The sequence below is a fragment of the Engystomops pustulosus genome, chromosome 5, assembly GCF_040894005.1.
Source record: "Engystomops pustulosus chromosome 5, aEngPut4.maternal, whole genome shotgun sequence".
Classification (NCBI taxonomy): Eukaryota; Metazoa; Chordata; class Amphibia; order Anura; family Leptodactylidae; genus Engystomops; species Engystomops pustulosus.
The window spans coordinates 52,485,666-52,506,384 of NC_092415.1; the positions used below are offsets into that span (position 1 = coordinate 52,485,666).

General features: G+C 43.8%; 1 protein-coding gene across 4 annotated transcripts in view; it reads right to left on the bottom strand.

The window, feature by feature from the left end:
• The window catches only part of MAPRE2 (microtubule associated protein RP/EB family member 2), a 110,770-nt gene that overhangs the window by 22,288 nt on the left and 67,763 nt on the right, over positions 1–20,719 (bottom strand). For all 4 annotated transcript variants that reach the window (XM_072151959.1, XM_072151960.1, XM_072151961.1 and 1 more), the window contains 2 exons: positions 9,513–9,658; positions 6,720–6,933 (listed from right to left, as the gene is read on the bottom strand). In XM_072151959.1, the coding sequence (XP_072008060.1) occupies positions 6,720–6,933; positions 9,513–9,658 (360 nt within the window). The remainder of the gene's footprint in view (positions 1–6,719; positions 6,934–9,512; positions 9,659–20,719) is intronic.

A 20,719-nucleotide genomic window follows, 5' to 3' on the forward strand; every position in this document is an offset into this window, starting at 1 on the left:
TTCTTATAGGCAGTAATTACACTTCTGCCAATTTTCAACCTGCAATGGAACTCACTTTCTAATACAGGTTTTTTTCTTTTTACTGCAGAATGTGGAAGGGAATGCTTTGAAGCCCGTCTATTATGTTAGACCATTGCTGTGGCTTTCCTGCAGCGATTACATCATGTATGTCCAAGACTATGTTGAGTTCTAGTGAGTTTTATCACAATCATAAACATATTGATAGATGCTTTCTATGATACTGCCCTGCGCGATGAACAGCAGTTCATTATAATGACAGTGTAAAGCACTTTAGCACACATTGCTATTGTAGAGTCAGTTATGTGGGAAATGATAGGTGAATGGTGCAGGGATCTGACCAGCAGGTGTCTCCATGGAACAGGGTTAGGACATTATATCGATTACTTGCAATTTATTACCATCTGTTTTGGTCAGTTTTTAGTGAAAGAAAACGTTTTACATAAACCAAACAAAAACAAATGTAGTCCATCATCTAGTTAAAAAAAACATTCAGACCCACATTTATCTGCAATTCGCATAACATCCAACTATTCTTTCGTCGCTACTAATAGATACAGAATATCTTCATCCTTCAAGAGTACATTTTACCAGACCAAGTGAGTTCAAGTTCATCTCCAGAGGTGGGCTACAGAAATAAGTTAAATTGAGATATGCTACCAAAATCACTCTTCCAATCTTACATCCCAATGGTAATCATAGATTATAAATTAAAATGCTAATATACTTACATCAACATGTAAACCTTGTAGCATGTGTTTCATATTAAGACCTCAATGTACCATAGTGCAGTGGTGGCGAACCAATGGCACGTGTGCCAGAGAGGGCAGGCAGAGCCCTCTCTGTGGGCATGCGCACAGATGCCTGAACCACTGCCGCAGGCTTACTGAAACTGACCCTGCTCAGCCGATGCTCCTGCTGCTTACGTTAGCCTCCTGTGTCAGCCCTGATGCTTATTCACTCATTGTATAGTGTACATACTGCAGGATCCCAATCCCTATCAGACAGTCCTGTGTATAGATAGCACTGCACTATTGAACTTACACAGGACTGGCTCCTTTACATGGAGGAAAAGCAGCAGTCCTATGTAAGTTACATGCATAGGACTGCTGCCTCACCCTCTGTCAGGCAGTCCTGTAAAAAGTATAAAAACATATTACCCTGTACTGTTTGTGTCACATTGAGGGAAATACAGCAGTCCTAAGTACACCATGGAACAATCGGCTGCAGCAGTCCTGTGTGGTGCAAAAGCCAATTGAGTAACAGACTGCTGCATCTTATTGCACCATAAGTTACACAGGACTTCTGTAGCTAGACAGCTTTTTTTCATTACATAGGACTCCTGCCTCTTCCTTAATGTAAAACAATGTATAAGGTAGCAGTCCTATGCAAGGAAAGAAAGTTAGCCAACTGCAGCAGTCCTGAGTAATATATGTGGTCTGGTATCCCAGCAGTTCTGTGTAAACTTAAAGGGGTATTCCGGGAATATGAAAGTCTGACACAAAAACCCATGATGATATAAATAAATGAATACAACAATGCTCAATGTCATTAGTCACAAAATGGAGCTTCAATAGTTTGATTTTCTGATTTACAAAATGTATGGCCTCTCTAAAGTAGGTGGAGTTATCATTAAGATGGCCGCCACTGTAAACTACAAGTTCCATGATCCTTTAGTTCTCAGTAACTCCTCCTCCCTCTTATGCTCTGCTCCCAGTGATGATGTAATAGGTTTTCTTGCTCTGTTACCATGGTAATGATGTGCAACTGCCATCACCACAACACTTGCCATACTGGCTGCACTGCAACCAACCGACTACAGCCAAACTAAGTGGTGATCACATGACCTGCCGAGGCAGCTGCAGGACATGTGATGTGGACATGTGACCAGCGGCCATCTTCTGTCCTGTGTATGCTCTGCAACGGACCGCGCGGAGGAAATTAACGGACTGATTAAAGGGCCAGTAGCATTTTAATTCTTCATTACAGTCTATGTCACCAGCATTTTCTGCTAACGGGAGCAAAATTTTTAATAACAACTAATTACACATTAGCTTATATTTTGAGTACCCATTTGTATATGAATTATGCTGATTCCTGGAATACCCCTTTAACACTGGACTGTTAAACCCAGTAGCTCCCTTTGTATATAGTGATCTATTTTTTTATTTATTACTAACCTAGGACTGCTGCAGATTTTCTAGTTCTAGTATCTACGTTGCCATTATTGGGCATTTGCATTTTAAAACTCAATACAATTTAAAAGCACTAGAGAGGAGTTACTACTGATCAGGAACTAGCCCTGAGTTTCAATTGCCTTATTGGCACTTTGCGATAAGTAGGTACATTTTGCGCTTCAGTTTGGGCACTCGGTCTCTAAAAGGTTCGCCATCACTGCCATAGTGTATCCTTTTAAAAACATTCCACAATTCTGTAATAAACGGAACCTTTAAAGGGCACCTACCACCACCAATCTACCTATAAAGGTAGATTGGGTGGTAGGTGGATCAATGGGACGTGAGGATAGCCCTTTTAAGGGCTAATCCTCACGTCCCCACACTTTTTTGATAACTTTTATTATCCCTATATTCAAATTTACTTATGCGGCTACTGGGGCGTGGAGTAGCCGCATCTGAGGTTACACGAGGCGGCTACTCCACGCCCCGGTAGCCACTTTACCCCTCCTACTCACCCATCTTCGGCGCGCAGATCCGCGTAGCTGCGCGCCCTCGTCCGGCGACCCTGCCGTTTGCGCTACGCGGAGCTGCGTGCCGAAGATGGGTGAGTAGGAGGGGTAAAGTGGCTACCGGGGCGTGGAGTAGCCGCCTCGTGTAACCTCAGATGCGGCTACTCCACGCCCCAGTAGCCGCATAAGTAAATTTGAATATATGTGGAATAAAAGTTATCAAAAAAGTGTGGGGACGTGAGGATTAGCCCTTAAAAGGGCTATCCTCACGTCCCATTGATCCACCTACCACCCAATCTACCTTTATAGGTAGATTTGTGGTGGTAGGTTTCCTTTAAGTTTGGTCTTTCTCTAAATATATATACATTATAATACTGCTGGTGGAAGGTAGATCTTCAGCATCCTGTATGTTATATTTTATAAAAAAGCTTGCACTTTATAGCTTTTCTATGGCCATTAGTAGCTCTGTATGTGTTCTCAGGCGCTGTGCACATATATATGGGACATTTCCAGCCTTCCTCTCAGTTATGTCTGATGCTATGCACTGTGGTCAGTCATGTTTCAAGTATAGGAATGCAATAACTGCTGTTGGACAGGCACTTTACATCTGGACACGTTCCAGTTCACATGACTACATGCTGTTTCTACTGAAAGCAAGATTACCTCACACACAAAGGTATGTGTGTATTCCTTCCCACCAGCACAGAGCCCTCCACCACACGGACTGAAAATACATCCCATTTGGTGAGACAATGAGCCATCATGTTGCAGGGTAACACAGTATTTCATTGTTATTAGCCTGAGCTTATAACTGGAGTAGGAGGAAATCAAGGTCTCCTTACAATTATACTTCAGATCAGGTCTGTTTGGAAAAGATGTTACATCCCCGGCGAACAAGCATGAGCCAATATGCTGATCACAAGGACACTAGTGACCCACCAGTAAAATTCAATGCCTGTCACCAATATTTGCCAGATCAGGAGGCAGGAGGCTGGCTGGCTACATCCTGGGGGGGGGGGAGGAGGCTGGAGGCTGGCTGGCTACATCCTGGGGGGGGGGGGGGGGCAGGAGGCTGGCTGGCTACATACTGGGGGAGGGGGCAGGAGGCTGCCTGGCTACATACTGGGGGATGGGGCAGGAGGCTGGCTATATACTGTAAGCTCTTAAGAGCAGGGCCCTCACTGTTGTTTCATATTACTGTACTCTATAGTATAATATTATATTTTTAGATGTGGCTATATAAATAAAAATAACATTATTATTATTATTATTATTAGGGTAGGTGGCTGGCTTTATACTGGGGGGCAGGGGGATGACTAACTATATACTGGGGATAGGGGACTGGCTAGCTATATACTGGGGGAGGCTGTAACCAATGCATTTCCCACCCTAGGCTTATACTCAAGTCAATAGATATTCCCAGTTTGTGTGGTAAAATTAGGTGCCTTGGCTTATACTCGGGTATACACACACCAGCCACTTTATTAGGTACACCTGTCCAACTGCTCGTTAACACTTAATTTCTAATCAGCCAATCAGATGGCGGAAACTCAGTGCATTTAGGCATGTAGACATGGTCAAGACAATCTCCTGCAGTTCAAACCGAGCATCAGTATGGGGAAGAAAGGTGATTTGAGTGCCTTTGAACGTGGCATGGTTGTTGGTGCCAGAAGGGCTGGTCTGAGTATTTCAGAAACTGCTGATCTACTGGGATTTTCACGCACAACCATCTCTAGGGTTTACAGAGAATGGTCCGAAAAAGAAAAAACATCCAGTGAGCGGCAGTTCTGTGGGCGGAAATGCCTTGTTGATGCCAGAGGTCAGAGGAGAATGGGCAGACTGGTTCGAGCGGATAGAAAGGCAACAGTGACTCAAATCGCCACCCGTTACAACCAAGGTAGGCAGAAGAGCATCTCTGAACGCACAGTACGTCGAACTTTGAGGCAGATGGGCTACAGCAGCAGAAGACCACACCGGGTGCCACTCCTTTCAGCTAAGAACAGGAAACTGAGGCTACAATTTGCACAAGCTCATCGAAATTGGACAGTAGAAGATTGGAAAAACGTTGCCTGGTCTGATGAGTCTCGATTTCTGCTGCGACATTCGGATGGTAGGGTCAGAATTTTCAACAACATGAATGCATGCATCCATCCTGCCTTGTATCAACGGTTCAGGCTGGTGGTGGTGGTGTCATGGTGTGGGGAATATTTTCTTGGCACTCTTTGGGCCCCTTGGTACCAATTGAGCATCATTGCAACGCCACAGCCTTCCTGAGTATTGTTGCTGACCATGTCCATCCCTTTATGACCACAACGTACCCAACATATGATGGCTACTTTCAGCAGGATAATGCGCCATGTCATAAAGCTGGAATCATCTCAGACTGGTTTCTTGAACATGACAATGAGTTCACTGTACTCAAATGGCCTCCACAGTCACCAGATCTCAATCCAATAGAGCATCTTTGGGATGTGGTGGAACGGGAGATTCGCATCATGGATGTGCAGCCGACAAATCTGCGGCAACTGTGTGATGCCATCATGTCAATATGGACCAAAATCTTTGAGGAATGCTTCCAGCACCTTGTTGAATCTATGCCATGAAGAATTGAGGCAGTTCTGAAGGCAAAAGGGAGTCCAACCCGTTACTAGCATGGTGTACCTAATAAAGTGGCCGGTGAGTGTATATGGTATATTATCAGACTGCAAATTTACTGTAATAAACACAGAAGACCTTCTATAAAATTACAAATGATAGGCAAAAGTGCATGAGACTGACCATTTTATGACACTGCAACTTATCAAGTAGTGGCATACAATCGGTAGTAAGTGAAAAGTAGGCACATTCTTACACAGTTGTTTTGTGGAAAGCAGTAAAATGAGTAAAATAAACTGTAAAAGCCAGATAACTCTGAAAGAGTGGTGTTCCTGATATGTGGATGTTAGTACTTAAACTAGGACAACAACCAGCCCTGGCGCCATGTCCACCGCCCTGGCGCCATGTCCACAGCGGAGTGTGTGGAATAAAGACAGCAAATGAAGGTACTGAGATGCTCTGCTGGGAAACTTTGGATCCTCATATTCATGTGCATTTTACAATTCTGACACTCAACACTAGAAGAGGTGTTCTTGATGATCAATATTCCCTAAATGCAGTGGGCTCTTTCTCTGAATGTAATCATTGGGCCTCAATTTTTCTTTTATCGCTGATGAATTCGATCTGAGATGGAAAGTTACTGGACACAGCAGTGCCCCTGGAACTCAAAGCCTCTGGCAGCATAACAGTGTCATCAGAGACTAGAGCTTTGTGACAGCATAATATTGTCCTAGTTGTTCATAGTAGTCTCTTACCTGGGTGCTACTATTAGCAAATGAACCAACAGCGCAGATTAAAGACCTTAATATACAGCTAGACATGGACACTTCATGTGGCATTGGTTAGTTATGGTTGGTTAGGGAGGCCATAAATAAAGGCAACTATGATTGAACATCATTTACCTACAAAAAATTCTTTTCATTTTTACAATTCCAAAAATTATTTTTTACTGTAGTGTTTATGTACATACTGTATTTAGTAAACCTCACAGGGTATATGTCAGAGAACTGTATAACACTGATCTGTAGATATAACTTGAAAAAAGAGAATACAAGACAGACAAACAATAATGGAATGCAGAATACATTCCATCAATCTCAATGGGGTCATATAGGGTGGCTTGGACCCTGAGGAACTGCACATTAAGTATGCCATGACATGACAGCGCACCAAAGGGATATTGGAACTGAACTCCAGTCCAGGATGGAATGATGCTCAGAGCTACTCACATTCTTCAGGCATTAGCACTTGCAGGCAAATTAACTTTCCAAAGATATGAAATATCCTCCCTAAAAATAAAAAGATTCCCTGTACCACTAAGTGCCCATGTACTAAAGCCGAATTATAAAAAATACAAAACCTCTTTCTTTTGATCATAGAAATAAAATATTACTTTAAAGATATTTATCCTTGTTTGTACCTGCTGTGGGAGAGTTTGCATGATGAGATTTTTTTGGCAGGTTGAAGATTTGTTCACCGGGGTCTGGGGGTGGCAGGGCATCCTGTCCTTGTCTGGCTTCCATTGGGTCATATTCTTTGCCATCATAGTTGGCATCAAAGAATTTTTTAAACCACTGAATAAAATCCAGGTTGTCTTGGAATCGTCCTTTTACCAGTTTTTCTACTGGTATGACCTAAAAAATGATATTATTACATTAGCACAAATACTCAAAAGAGAAATATAAAAACAACAAATGTAAACATGACATGTTCCCTTTTTCCACCAATATAATTTGTGCACGACCCTTCTTTAGAAGAGGCATAACTTGAAGCAGATGGGCTCATGTCAATCCTGTACTTGTTCCCCCAAATATATTGCATATACCGTAGTAATGGTCTCCACATTTTGGGTGTGTCTGCTTCCTCTACATCCCCTCAAGTTACAAGTTGATTTAGGATGAACCATGAAGCCAATGGTCCCTGACTGTCTGAAACTGGAGAGGGTGAGGTTGAATTATACATCGTCAATGAGCTTCTCTCTCTATATTGTAAATCTCAGGTGGAAATTGTAACTAAACATATATAATAAAAGTTTCTTCACTACAATAAGTTGGATAAGCAAATTATATTTTAGTTTGCAGCAGTAGTCCACCAAGTCCTACACCGCATGAGAACCAGTAGACAAAACACTACTACTCATCTTGTGGAAGCGAGATAATAAGAGAGTCATGTTAGCAAGTGATAAGATATAAACCGTAATCTACAGCCAGTATATTTTTGGAATACTACTAGGTGGATAGGAATCTATGCAGGGCATAAAGTCGCATGGCATGTTCACTGTATAGCAAATAAGACTTGCTGGATATACATGTGAAATCTGCAGAGGTGCTCAGGCAAAGTTACAAACTACAAAATACTTACATGAATAAACATATTAGAATGTCTATTATTCCTACAGGGGTGGCTCTGCATATGTGCAACTGTGCAATGTTCTTTTGAGGGAATAAGGAGACACATGAACTGTTGAGTTATGAAAATAGATGTTGGTGATATGTGATTTTATGGGTTTTGTATGCAGGGATGTTTCTAGCACCAAAGTAGCCACATGGGGTGCTGGCCATTAAGAGAGATGGGGGTCACTTCCATCTAAGAACAGGTACATCATGGGAAACATGCTGAACATCGGTAGAAGCAATTTACTTCTGCCATTTGGTAACCCTGTATTATTAGCCAAATGCATCATCACGCACCAACTTGCCACTCCAATAAAGTGTAATAATATCCTGCAATGTAATACATGCCCAAGGAAAACTCACCCGAAGCTTCAGTATAATATAAAGTTAAGGGAGATACAATTATAATAAACTATAATTATAAACTATACAATTATAATATGAACTATTAGAGATGACTATGGGCTGCCCAAGATAAGCATCATCTCATTTCCAAAGTAAAATAAGAACCTAAAAATATTACACTGTGTGAATGTTTTTTATGGAAATGCAGCTACAGAGTAAGTTAGAGGAGGAAACTTGCATTACTTGTTATCAGCACTGCCAGACATTGCCATCCATGATTTGTAAAAATGTAAAAAAATTACATAGTAAACAAAATGTGTTTGTGTGTTTATTAGTAGTTATAGAGACTCTGCTGTGTAATGTCAATGCTATCCGTCCATATATCAATCTAACCATCTGTCTCTCCATCCATACATCTGTCTACTGCTTTAAAGTATTGTGGGTACATTATAGTCTAGGTAATCTTACTATTGGCTGTATTTAGGAGTTATCCAATCTTTTCTGATCCTCAGATGTTTGATGTGATCAGAATGACACGTTGGCAGAGATTCATTAAGATTGGTGCTTCTATGACATTTGTGATTTCAGTTCTCAAGGGCTCTCAGATGCATTAGATGCACCAATACATTAGAAGGCTTACACCATCTAATGTATTAGGAACATATTCTGGACCTGACAATCAGCTGGGAGCCTCTTTTGGACATACAGATATGAATAACAGCTTCATATGAAGTATTCTATAGTGAGCGCCCAGCTGACACTGGAGGCGACTGAATGTTTTAATAGTAAATTTTTAATAACCTACATACTTAAAAGGGAAATCAACCATTAAAAAACCTATAGATACTCACCTCCACTCCTTTTCATCTTGATCCCAGTGCTGTCCTTCGCTAAACTTGACATGCCTGGATCACTTAGAAAAGAAAGTTATAATTAGCAGCATGGAGCACGGGGACAATATGTCCTGCGCTCCGGGCTGCTTATTATGCATGCCCCCACAACTCGCTCTCCCATACTGGGAGCATGGGAGAGTGATGGGACGTCATGAGTAACTTAATTATAACCAGTGTGTCAAGACAAGTGATGGATAGCGCCAGGATTAAGATTAAGAGGAGAGGAGGCAAGTATAGGTTTTTAAATTTTTTTTTTAGTGGTTGATTTCCTTTAAAATTAAATTGGATGTAGTGATGGTAAACTTGATGGGTTAATGGTGAAAAATGTAGCCCGATAAAAGACCTATGGCTGTTGTAACCATGCTTTCATATAACATACTGAATGACAGATGCCTGGTCTCATGTAGACTCGACAGCCCTGCAAGTTTCCCAGGAGATGCTGATGAGATACAAATCACGCTCTGGCTTTTTGCCACTTACTATTTTAGACATTACCCAGCTAGACCGCATTTTTCCCAAAACTTTCAGTAGACAGCAAACACAGCAGAAACTATGAACTATTTATTATTGCCAAAGTCATACCTTATCAACATTCATTCTTTTAAATGAGGCTTGCAGCAGTTTGAAATTGTGAATGTATTCATGTTCCAGCTTGGCTTGAAACTTGACCTTCTTTAGGCTTATGCATCCTGGGAAGAGCATATCCATAAACTGGCAGTAGGCAGCACCTATGGAGAGAAGCCAGGAGAATCATACACAGGGTATTAACAGATTGGAACAGTAGTGTGCTGTCATCACAAAGTGATCAGCTGTGCTTTCCAACTCCTTATGTAGGAGAACACTTAATATGTTCAGAGAAAATAAACATTGTCATTACTAATATATCTTAGAAAGCTGTGCTGGGAAAGGATATACTGTCTGCAATTTCTTACGAGAACGAAGACCACTCAGATTTATTTTTGGACAAGGTTTTCCATACAGACTGTATACAATGGTGTGCTAGATGTTTGCGCCCTACAGCCGAGGCTCTTGATCTGTAGAACATATACCTAAGGTGGTATCGGCAATCGTTTCTCCCGGATTCTTAATTAGAGATGAGCGAACATGCTCGTCCGAGCTTGATGCTCGGTCGAGCATTAGGGTACTCGAAACTGCTCGTTGCTCGGACGAATACTTCGCCCGCTCGAGAAAATGGCAGCTCCCGCCGTTTTGCTTTTTGGCGGCCAGAAACAGAGCCAATCACAAGCCAGGAGACTCTGCACTCCACCCAGCATGACGTGGTACCCTTACACGTCGATAGCAGTGGTTGGCTGGCCAGATCAGGTGACCCTGGGATAGACTAGCCGCTGCCCGCGCTGCTCGGATCATTCTGTGTCTGGATGCCGCTAGGGAGAGAGCTGCTGCTGGTCAGGGAAAGCGTTAGGGTGTTCTATTAGCTTACTGTTAGGCAGGAGTGATTCTCAAAGAACCCAACAGCCCTTCTTAGGGCTACAATAACGTTCTACTTTTTTTATTTTAATTTGCATCTAGTACCATTTTGTGAGGAATTAGCAGGGGGACTTGCTACCGTTGTGTTTAGCTCTTAGTGGCACACATATCCATAGCAAAGACCGAAGTGGGAAAATTTAGTAGGGGTTGGATTTCAATTAGGCACTAACTCAGTGTCATCTCATCTGGCATAGTAGTGTGCTTTGATACTTGGCTAGAAAATAGCCATAGGAGAATACAAAGAGCTTACTTACGCCTACAGTAGCGTTCTATATATTGGATTTCTGGTTGATCTGCTGGTGGCTGTACTTTCTGCAGTGCATGTACTAGGCAATTCTGAGCAATTTGTAGTGAGACTTGCGACCGCTGTGTTCTGCGCTTAGTGACGCACATATCCATAGCAAAGACCGAAGTGGGAAAATTTAGTAGGGGTTGGATTTCAATTAGGCACTAACTCAGTGTCATCTCATCTGGCATAGTAGTGTGCTTTGATACTTGGCTAGAAAATAGCCATAGGAGAATACAAAGAGCTTACTTACGCCTACAGTAGCGTTCTATATATTTGATTTCTGGTTGATCTGCTGGTGGCTGTACTTTCTGCAGTGCATGTACTAGGCAATTCTGAGCAATTTGTAGTGAGACTTGCGACCGCTGTGTTCTGCGCTTAGTGACGCACATATCCATAGCAAAGACCGAAGTGGGAAAATTTAGTAGGGGTTGGATTTCAATTAGGCACTAACTCAGTGTCATCTCATCTGGCATAGTAGTGTGCTTTGATACTTGGCTAGAAAATAGCCATAGGAGAATACAAAGAGCTTACTTACGCCTACAGTAGCGTTCTATATATTTGATTTCTGGTTGATCTGCTGGTGGCTGTACTTTCTGCAGTGCATGTACTAGCCAATTCTGAGCAATTTGTAGTGAGACTTGCGACCGCTGTGTTCTGCGCTTAGTGACGCACATATCCATAGCAAAGACCGAAGTGGGAAAATTTAGTAGAGGTTGGATTTCAATTAGGCACTAACTCAGTGTCATCTCATCTGGCATAGTAGTGTGCTTTGATACTTGGCTAGAAAATAGCCATAGCAATAGGATAGCATTGTTTGGTTTTAAAAACTCAAAAAAAAAAACAAAAAACACAAAAAAAAACAAAAAACACAAAAAAAAACAAAAAAAAGTTAAAAAAAAATAAAGTTATAACTCTCATTTTAAAAATGTTTAAACCGAGGGCTAGGGGTAGAGGACGAGGGCGGGGACGTGGGCGTCCAACTACTGCAGGGGTCAGAGGCCGTGGTCCTGGGCGGGGTGAGACACCACCTGCTGATGAGGGAGCAGGGGAACGCCGCAGAGCTACACTCCCTAGGTTCATGTCTGAAGTTACTGGGACTCGTGGTAGAGCACTGTTGAGGCCAGAACAGTGCGAACAGGTGATGTCGTGGATTGCTGACAATGCTTCGAGCAATTTGTCTACCACCAGTCAGTCTTCCACGCAGTCCACCCATGTCACCGAAATCGCCACTCCTCCAGCTCCTGCACCTCAGCCTCCTCCCCCCCAGGAAAATTTGGCATTTGAACCGGCATACTCTGAGGAACTGTTTTCTGGACCCTTCCCACAGTCACAAACCACTTGTCCGGTTGCTGCTGAGCAATTTTCCGATGCCCAGGTTTTCCACCAGTCACAGTCTGTGGGTGATGATGACCTTCTTGACGTAGTGGAAGTGTGTAAAGAGGTGTCCGACGATGAGGAGACACGGTTGTCAGACAGTGGGGAAGTTGTTGTCAGGGCAGGAAGTCCGAGGGGGGAGCAGACTGAGGGCTCGGAGGATGATGAGGTGACAGACCCAAGCTGGGTTGAGAGGCCGGGTGAACACAGTGCTTCTGAGACGGAGGAGAGTCCTCGACCAGAACAGGTTGGAAGAGGCAGTGGTGGGGCCAGACGGAGAGGCAGGGCCAGAGCTGGTGCATCAGCGCCAAATGTGTCAACTAGTGAAGCTCCCGTGGCGAAGGCTCTTGCGGCGAGGGCTAGATCTTCAGAAGTCTGGAGGTTCTTTAAGGAAACACCGGATGACCGACGGACTGTGGTGTGCAACATTTGCCAAACCAGGCTCAGCAGGGGTTCCACCACTACTAGCTTAACTACCACCAGTATGCGCAGGCATATGAATGCTAAACACCCCACTCAGTGGCAACAAGCCCGTTCACCTCCGGCCGTGCACACCACTGCTCCTTCCCCTGTGTCAGCTGCTAGTCAGTCCCCTGCCCAGGACCCTGCCACAAAAACCCCATCGTCGCCTCCACGATCCTCCACAGCATCCACCAGTGTTCAGCTCTCCATACCCCAGACGCTGGAGCGGAAACGCAAATATAGTGCAACCCACCCGCACGCCCAAGCCCTTAATGTGCACATCTCCAGATTGCTTAGCCTGGAGATGCTGCCCTATAGGCTAGTAGAGACCGAGGCCTTTCGCAACCTCATGGCGGCGGCCGCCCCTCGGTATTCGGTCCCCAGCCGCCACTACTTTTCCCGATGTGCCGTCCCAGCCCTGCACCAGCACGTGTCAGACAACATCATCCGTGCCCTGACCAACGCCGTTTCTGACAAGGTCCACCTGACCACGGACACGTGGACGAGTGCTGCCGGGCAGGGCCACTATATATCGCTGACGGCACATTGGGTTAACTTGGTGGAGGCTGGGACCGAGTCTGACCCTGGGGCTGCTCATATACTGCCGACGCCGAGGATTGCGGGGCCTACCTCGGTCCAGGTGTTTCAGGCCTACTATGCCTCCTCCTCCTCCCACCCCTCCTCCACCTCCTCCTCCGAACTACCATCCGTGGGCACGGCGCCATCAGTCGGTAGCTCTAGGCACAGCAGCAGTGCCGTCGCTAAGCGACAGCAGGCGGTGCTCAAACTGCTGAGCCTAGGCGACAAAAGGCACACCGCCCAAGAGCTATTACAGGGCATCACGGCGCAGACTGATCTGTGGCTGGCACCGCTGAACCTCAAGCCGGGAATGGTTGTGTGTGACAACGGCCGTAACCTGGTGGCGGCTCTGCAACTCGGCAGACTGACACATATGCCATGCCTGGCCCATGTGTTAAATCTGATAGTTCAGCGTTTCCTCAAGACATACCCCAATCTGTCAGATTTGCTCACGAAGGTGCGCCGCATCTGTGCGCATTTCAGGAAGTCCAGCCCAGATGCTGCCACTCTCAGGGCAGCGCAGCGCCGCCTCCAACTGCCCGCTCACCGACTGTTGTGCGACGTGCCCACGAGGTGGAATTCAACACTGACCATGTTATCCAGAGTTTACCAGCAGCGCAGAGCGATTGTAGACTGCCAGATGTCAACTTCCACCAGAACTGGTAGTCAGGTCAGTCAGCTTCCTCAAGTCTACAATGAGGAGTGGACGTGGATGTCTGATATCTGTCAGGTGCTGAGTAACTTTGAGGAGTCAACACAGATGGTCAGTGGCGATGCCGCCATCATCAGCCTCACCATCCCGCTGCTTGGCCTGTTGAAAAACTCTCTGGTCAGCATGAAGTCGGAAGCTTTGCGCTCGTCACAAGAGACAGGGGAAGAATATTCCCTTGTTGATAGCCAAAGCACCCTCAGGTCTGTTTCTCAGCGCATATCGGAGGAGGTGGAGGTGGAGGAGGATGAGGAGGAAGAGGAGGAGAATGTTGGCGAGACACAAGAGGGGACCATTGTTGAGTCCTTCACTGTTCAGCGTGTATGGGCAGAAGAAGAGGAGTTGGAGGAGTTGGAGGAGGAGGAAATGGACAGTCAGGCCAGTGAGGGGAGTGAATTCTTACGCGTTGGTACTCTGGCGCATATGGCAGATTTCATGCTAGGCTGCCTATCCCGTGACCCTCGCGTTCAAAGAATTTATTCCAGCACCGATTACTGGGTGTTCACTCTCCTGGACCCACGGTACAAGCAAAATCTTTCCACTCTCATCCCTGCAGAGGAAAGGAGTGTGAGAATGCATGAATACCAGCAGGCCCTGGTGCACAAGCTGAAACAGTATTTCCCTTCTGACAGCGCTAGCGGCAGAGTGCGTAGTTCTGCTGGACAAGTAGCGAGGGAGAGTAGGCGAGCAGGCAGCTTGTCCAGCACTGGCAAGGGTACGCTTTACAAGGCTTTTGCCAGCTTTATGTCACCCCAGCAAGACACTGTCACCTGTCCCCAGTCTCGGCAGAGTAGGGCTGATCTTTACAGAAAGATGGTGAGGGAGTACGTAGCTGACCATACCATCGTCCTAAATGATCACACAGCTCCCTACAACTACTGGGTTTCAAAGCTGGACATGTGGCACGAACTGGCGCTGTACGCCTTGGAGGTTCTTGCCTGCCCTGCCGCTAGCGTCTTGTCCGAGCGGGTTTTCAGTGCAGCTGGTGGCATCATCACCGATAAGCGTACACGCCTGTCGACTGACAGCGCTGACAGGCTGACGCTTATTAAAATGAATAAAGGCTGGATTTCTCAGAATTTCCAATCTCCACCAGGTGAAGGAAGCTCAACCTGAATAATTGATCCACTCCTCCTCCTCCTCATTTTCCTCCTTCTCCTCCTCTTTGTACAGTAAAGCAGAGGAAAATGGCTATTTTTTGACAGGGCCCACTGGCTCTTGCTATAGTACTTCATGCATTTAATTTTTCTGGAGGGCCACCTACCCGGTCCTCTGTTTGAAACAATTTTTGTGAGTGCCAAATACAGGCACTCAATCTATTCCATTTTTCTGGAGGGCCACCTACCCGGTCCTCTGTTTTAAAAAATGTTTGGGACTGCCACATACAGGCACTCAATCTATTCCATTTTACTGGAGGGCCACCTACCTGCTCCTCTGGTTTGAAAAATGTTTGGGACTGCCACATACAGGCAGTCAATCTATTCCATTTTACTGCAGGGCCACCTACCTGCTCCTCTGGTTTGAAACATTTTTGGGACTGCCACATACAGGCACTCAATCTATTCCATTTTACTGGAGGGCCACCTACCTGCTCCTCTGGTTTGAAAAATGTTTGGGACTGCCACATACAGGCACTCAATCTATTCCATTTTACTGGAGGGCCACCTACCTGCTCCTCTGGTTTGAAAAATGTTTGGGACTGCCACATACAGGCACTCAATCTATTCCATTTTACTGGAGGGCCACCTACCTGCTCCTCTGGTTTGAAAAATTTTTGGGACTGCCACATACAGGCACTCAATCTATTCCATTTTACTGGAGGGCCACCTACCTGCTCCTCTGGTTTGAAAAATGTTTGGGACTGCCACATACAGGCACTATCCAAATTAAATTGTCTCCATAGCAGCCTCCACACGTTGTCTCCATTGCTACCTCCAAAAGTCGTCCATATAGCTGCCTCCATACATCGTCCCTTTATCAAACGAGGTGTGTCAGGCAGAAATTTGGGTTGTTTTCATGGATTCCACATCAAAGTTGTTAACTTTGTCGCCACCCTGCTGTGTTATCCACAAAATATACTGGCAAACTTTTACCATTTAGGGATATTATTTCAGCGCTTCTTGCGCATCTGTTTACATTCCCCTCACCCGGCATATCCTAAACTTATAAGAACGCTACTACACTTGATCTTATACAAAAGGTTCTTAGAAGTGCTGTTTGGGGAGTAGCCTATAGACAGGGGCTTGGATTGGCGACAGCTCGCCTGGCAGCGGAGCGCCAGCTCCATGCCAAGATCCAACTAACATAGTTTTAACTGCAGCACCTTTAATCTACTACTAGTTCACTGCCTCCATACATGGTCCCCTTATCAAACGAGCTGTGTCAGGCAGAATTTTGGGTTGTTTTCATGGCTTCCATGTTAACTTTGTCGCCACCCTGCTGTGTAATCCACAAAATATACTGGCAAACTTTTATCATGTACCGATATTATTTGAGCGCTTCTTGCTCACCTGCTTTGGTTCCTCTCTGCCACCCATTGGTTTGAAGCCTGAGTCCATTTAGGGTATGTCGCCATGACACTCTCTAGCCTGCTGCCGCTGCCTCTGCATGCCGTCCCCTATAGTGTCAGGGTCAATTATTGGATGTTTTAGATGCTATCTAGCTTCATTCTGTCACTCTGTCATGGCCATGCTGTTGCCCATAATTTTGGCATAATGGTGCGATTATGCAGCCTCAGAGGCATCCATGCATGCTGCCCCTGCTGTTTCCTGTCCATTTCCGTGGTGTTTCCATCCTTTTCTGAGGTTCCCAGGTGTTTGGCCAAGCTTCCCTGTGCAGAGCCTTGGTCCCCTTGAAAAATGCTCGAGTCTCCCATTGACTTCAATGGGGTTCGTTATTCGAGACGAGCACTCGAGCATCGGGAAAAGTTCGTCTCGAATAACGAGTACCCGAGCATTTTAGTGTTCGCTCATCTCTATTCTTAATGCTACGATTGTGGGAGAGTGTTCGATCATTACACACTCAAATGCTGAGAAACAACTTCTGGGGTGGTTATGTAACCTTTAGAGTGTCCCCCATCATTAGAATGGGCTAAATGTCCTACTGATGTATATTAGCCAGCTGCGCCAAACTAAAGTTGGCCATTAAACATCACATTTATGTCAACACAAACCAACAGTTTGTGTACGGTGGTGTCTGAAACTTCCACCAGAGACATTATCAAGAGAATTTTCGATTTTCATATACTCAATCCTTTGGGTCACCTCCAGACCTCAATTATTTTCCAAATTCAGTACACATACATGTGTATTCACATGTGTATGTTGTTGAGGGACAGGAGTTACCAGAATCTTTTCATTAACAGCTATCTAACATGGATGGACAGCTTAGACCTACCCCTACAAACTGTGGCATTCGCAAGCAAAGATGAGATGTACTAAAGGATTGTAATATTGTATAAACCAGAAAGGAAGGGAAGAGACCAAAAAAGTGTCCTGGGAGGAATCGGGGGCAAATAATACACAATCAATGTCAATTAATTAAGTCATCAATATCAAAAGTCTAGAGAATCCCTTTAATTTAATAATAAAGGCAGATCCATCGATGTAAGCAATTACATTTACATTTTTTCTTTAACCTCCATCATTCCCAAGTAATCATTGCAGTCTGTGTCAGCACCAGTATTCTAATTTGCCTTCTTCTCACGAGGGTGGCCCTGGGTTGGACTAAACAGATGGGGACCACCAACCTGTCCATAGAGAGTTTAATTAGCAAATAAGGTGCTAAAATGAATGGTTCTGATTTCTTTCATATGGTGGAGGTGGCAGCGGCAACTACTAAAGATGCAAAAAGTTGGAGGTAGTAAAAAAGCCCTCTTTAAGGGGAAAACCAAATACACTTACATGCTGGTGTGTGCCCCCTTTATTAGGAGCTGCTCTTCTTTTAACTTCTTATGCCCTAGATTTATGAGAAATTATGCATTAAAAATTATGCAAACTAGCCTAAGGGGCTCCAGACTCCATTAACTTTTATGGAGCATGGAGACCCTCAGGCTAACTTTGAAGCCTTTTTTTGTAAAATTTTAGACATAAAAAGCTTAAAGAAGAGCGGATAATGACAAAGGGGGCACACACCAGCATGTAAGTGTACTTGGTTTATAATCCATAATCCTGATGGTAGATTTCCTTTAAATAAAATGCATATCTGTCTAAAAGAGACTGTAGTAAAACACAAGCATCCAAATGAAAGTGATCTGAGGTCTGGTGACATATCTCTTTACCGCCGAACATTAGCAGCGTAACTGATATAACTGCATATTATGTGAAGTCCATAACCACAATGCATATTTTTGGTTTAAAATCTGAACATTATTATTTATAGTATTTTTTTTTTTCACTCTTTTGTTTGTTTTGGCAAGTTATAAAATAGCTGCCATAATAATGTGATTGTAAAGTAATACAAGAGTAGAGGGGAACTATTACAAACCCATATTTCTCAGGACACACAGTACAAACAGAGAGGAAAGTTATAAATGAATCATAAATATTTGTCTGTGCGCCAACCTGAAAGACATACTGACGGAGAAGAAAGTTTTCATCGATGTTTCCTTGCAGCTCATTGTGTACGAGGCAGATTAGAAATGAGACACTGATAACAGGTGACTGGATTAATGGGTTATACAGGTGTTGGGAAATACTGCTAAAACCATTTACTATATGTCCTGCTGTAATGATTAATCATGAAATGCCAGGAAAACTATTCAGGGACCAATGTAGTCGTTTTTGTAATTATCCGGCCTCCAGCAATGTACACACATAATAATGTGCATACATCAACACATTCACACCTTCTCAATACATATTCTTGCCAATAAGACATACCCCCGGGGAAATATAATCTGCAGAAGTGAAGAACAGAGCTTGTATCACTAGATTTTCTAGGACTTTGATCTCTCTCCGAGAAGGCTCTACTACTGCAAATAGATGAATTCCACTACCGATACATAGGAATATATACTTATAGACAGCAACGCTGATTGGCAGATATTCTCCATGAACTGATGTAGTAACTTCCAAATTATCTAATATATAATGACATTGTAATAATATATTATTAAAAAAATTTTATTTCCTCCCCTCCCAATGGTGCTAGAACTATAAAAAAAAAAAAAAATCCAATTTTCCAATGCAAACTTAATGCTACATAAAATTTCATATTATACAAAAAAAAAAATTATTCAACTAAAAAGTGATACTTGTAAGGTTACCTGCACACCAACATTTTTGGTCTATCGAACCGGACTCACATGCTGGTCAGTTCCCACTTACTAAGCAAAGTGCAGTGGTCGGGAGTCCTTGCATCATATTTCTCCTTCATATGTGTCACTGCCTGCCAACCAAATAGCATCACAAGCATTGTTACAGTTGTTATAGTGGCAGTCCTTCCGTTTTGCAGGCATAAGGGGAGTCCTTTAATCAGGGTCGGCTCCAGGTTTCAGTAGGCCGCCGTGTTACAGAGCCTCAGTAGGCCACTTTGCAGTGAACTCAGGCAGCAGCTTTAAAAATACAGAAACTTAAAAACACAGTCTCCTGCTACCTAATTTATCATACTTAACAGCCCCTTCATGGTCATTTTATACAAGCCTCTCTGATACCTTATGGATTCATTAGATACACCCCTCACTGCTATGAATTCCTTATGTACACCCTAATGTGGCGCCCCAGCATCTCTGGGCCCAGACACTTGCCCAGGTATGCTCAGTGCTGTCGCCAGCCCTGCCTTTAATCAGATATCTATCATGGTGATGCAAGGACTCCCGTCCGCTGAGCTTGTTCCATGATATCTGAGCAGCCCACAGGTCCGGTTCCATGGACGGAGAATGTTTGTGTGCAGAGGGCCTAAAGCTGCGATAACAGTGAAGGTACACAAGAACATTACCATTACATTGCAGTTGAAAGTTGTCAATATCAACTAATAGGGTTGTCCATATACTCTCTAATACTGTCCAATCAGCGCTGAAGGGCCACACTGTGCAGAGACACACCCACTTCATAAGAGGAAAATAAACACCCAGTTGTCAATTTATACATACATTATACATACATTATACATACATTTTCCTGGGAATAACAGTGGAAAAATCCAGTGCACAGACATGAGAAAAAGTGCTCTTGAATTATTATTTCAATGAGAGAATATGAATATTACTAATGCAAATATGTCAGGGAAGGTGACAGGTCTCCTTTAAAGGATATGAGCCTAAATGAAATACAGTAGTTGTTGGTACAGGGAGGTCAGTATAGAAAGGATGCCCGTAGCTGTAAGTCCTTATAAGGAGTATTTCAATGTTTGTTTTCTTAGCTGCTGATTAATCTGTTTCCTACAGTAGACTAACCACAATACTAAAATAGAAAATGGCGCACCTCTTGGGAATTTTATCCTAACAGTCATTAAATGTACTTTCTACTGCGGGTCAATGTTCAAGGCTTCCATAACCCTCTAGAGACATAGAAACAACACCATATCCTTTGCCCATCACTCAACCATTATTTGTTTGCTGATGGCCAACAAAATTTACAGAATCATAAATCTTGTTATCTGATCAGAGACCAGGTGAAAAGTCATGCTTTATTTTCTATATCCTAATGGCAATATTATAGTATATTCATTTAAATAAGTACCTAGGCGTGGTTTAATGTTCCAAATCACCCTGACAGGTCCCCTTTAAGATCTTTATATAGGAGTATAAACATAGTAATAGACATATTCATATAAAACAGCCACACTTGTCATATGCATTGAAATTATATAGCACTAAATCATAAGTGTAGTAAAACTCCTTGTCAAATACACCATAAAAAAGTTGTAGGAATGGAATCAAAGGTTATA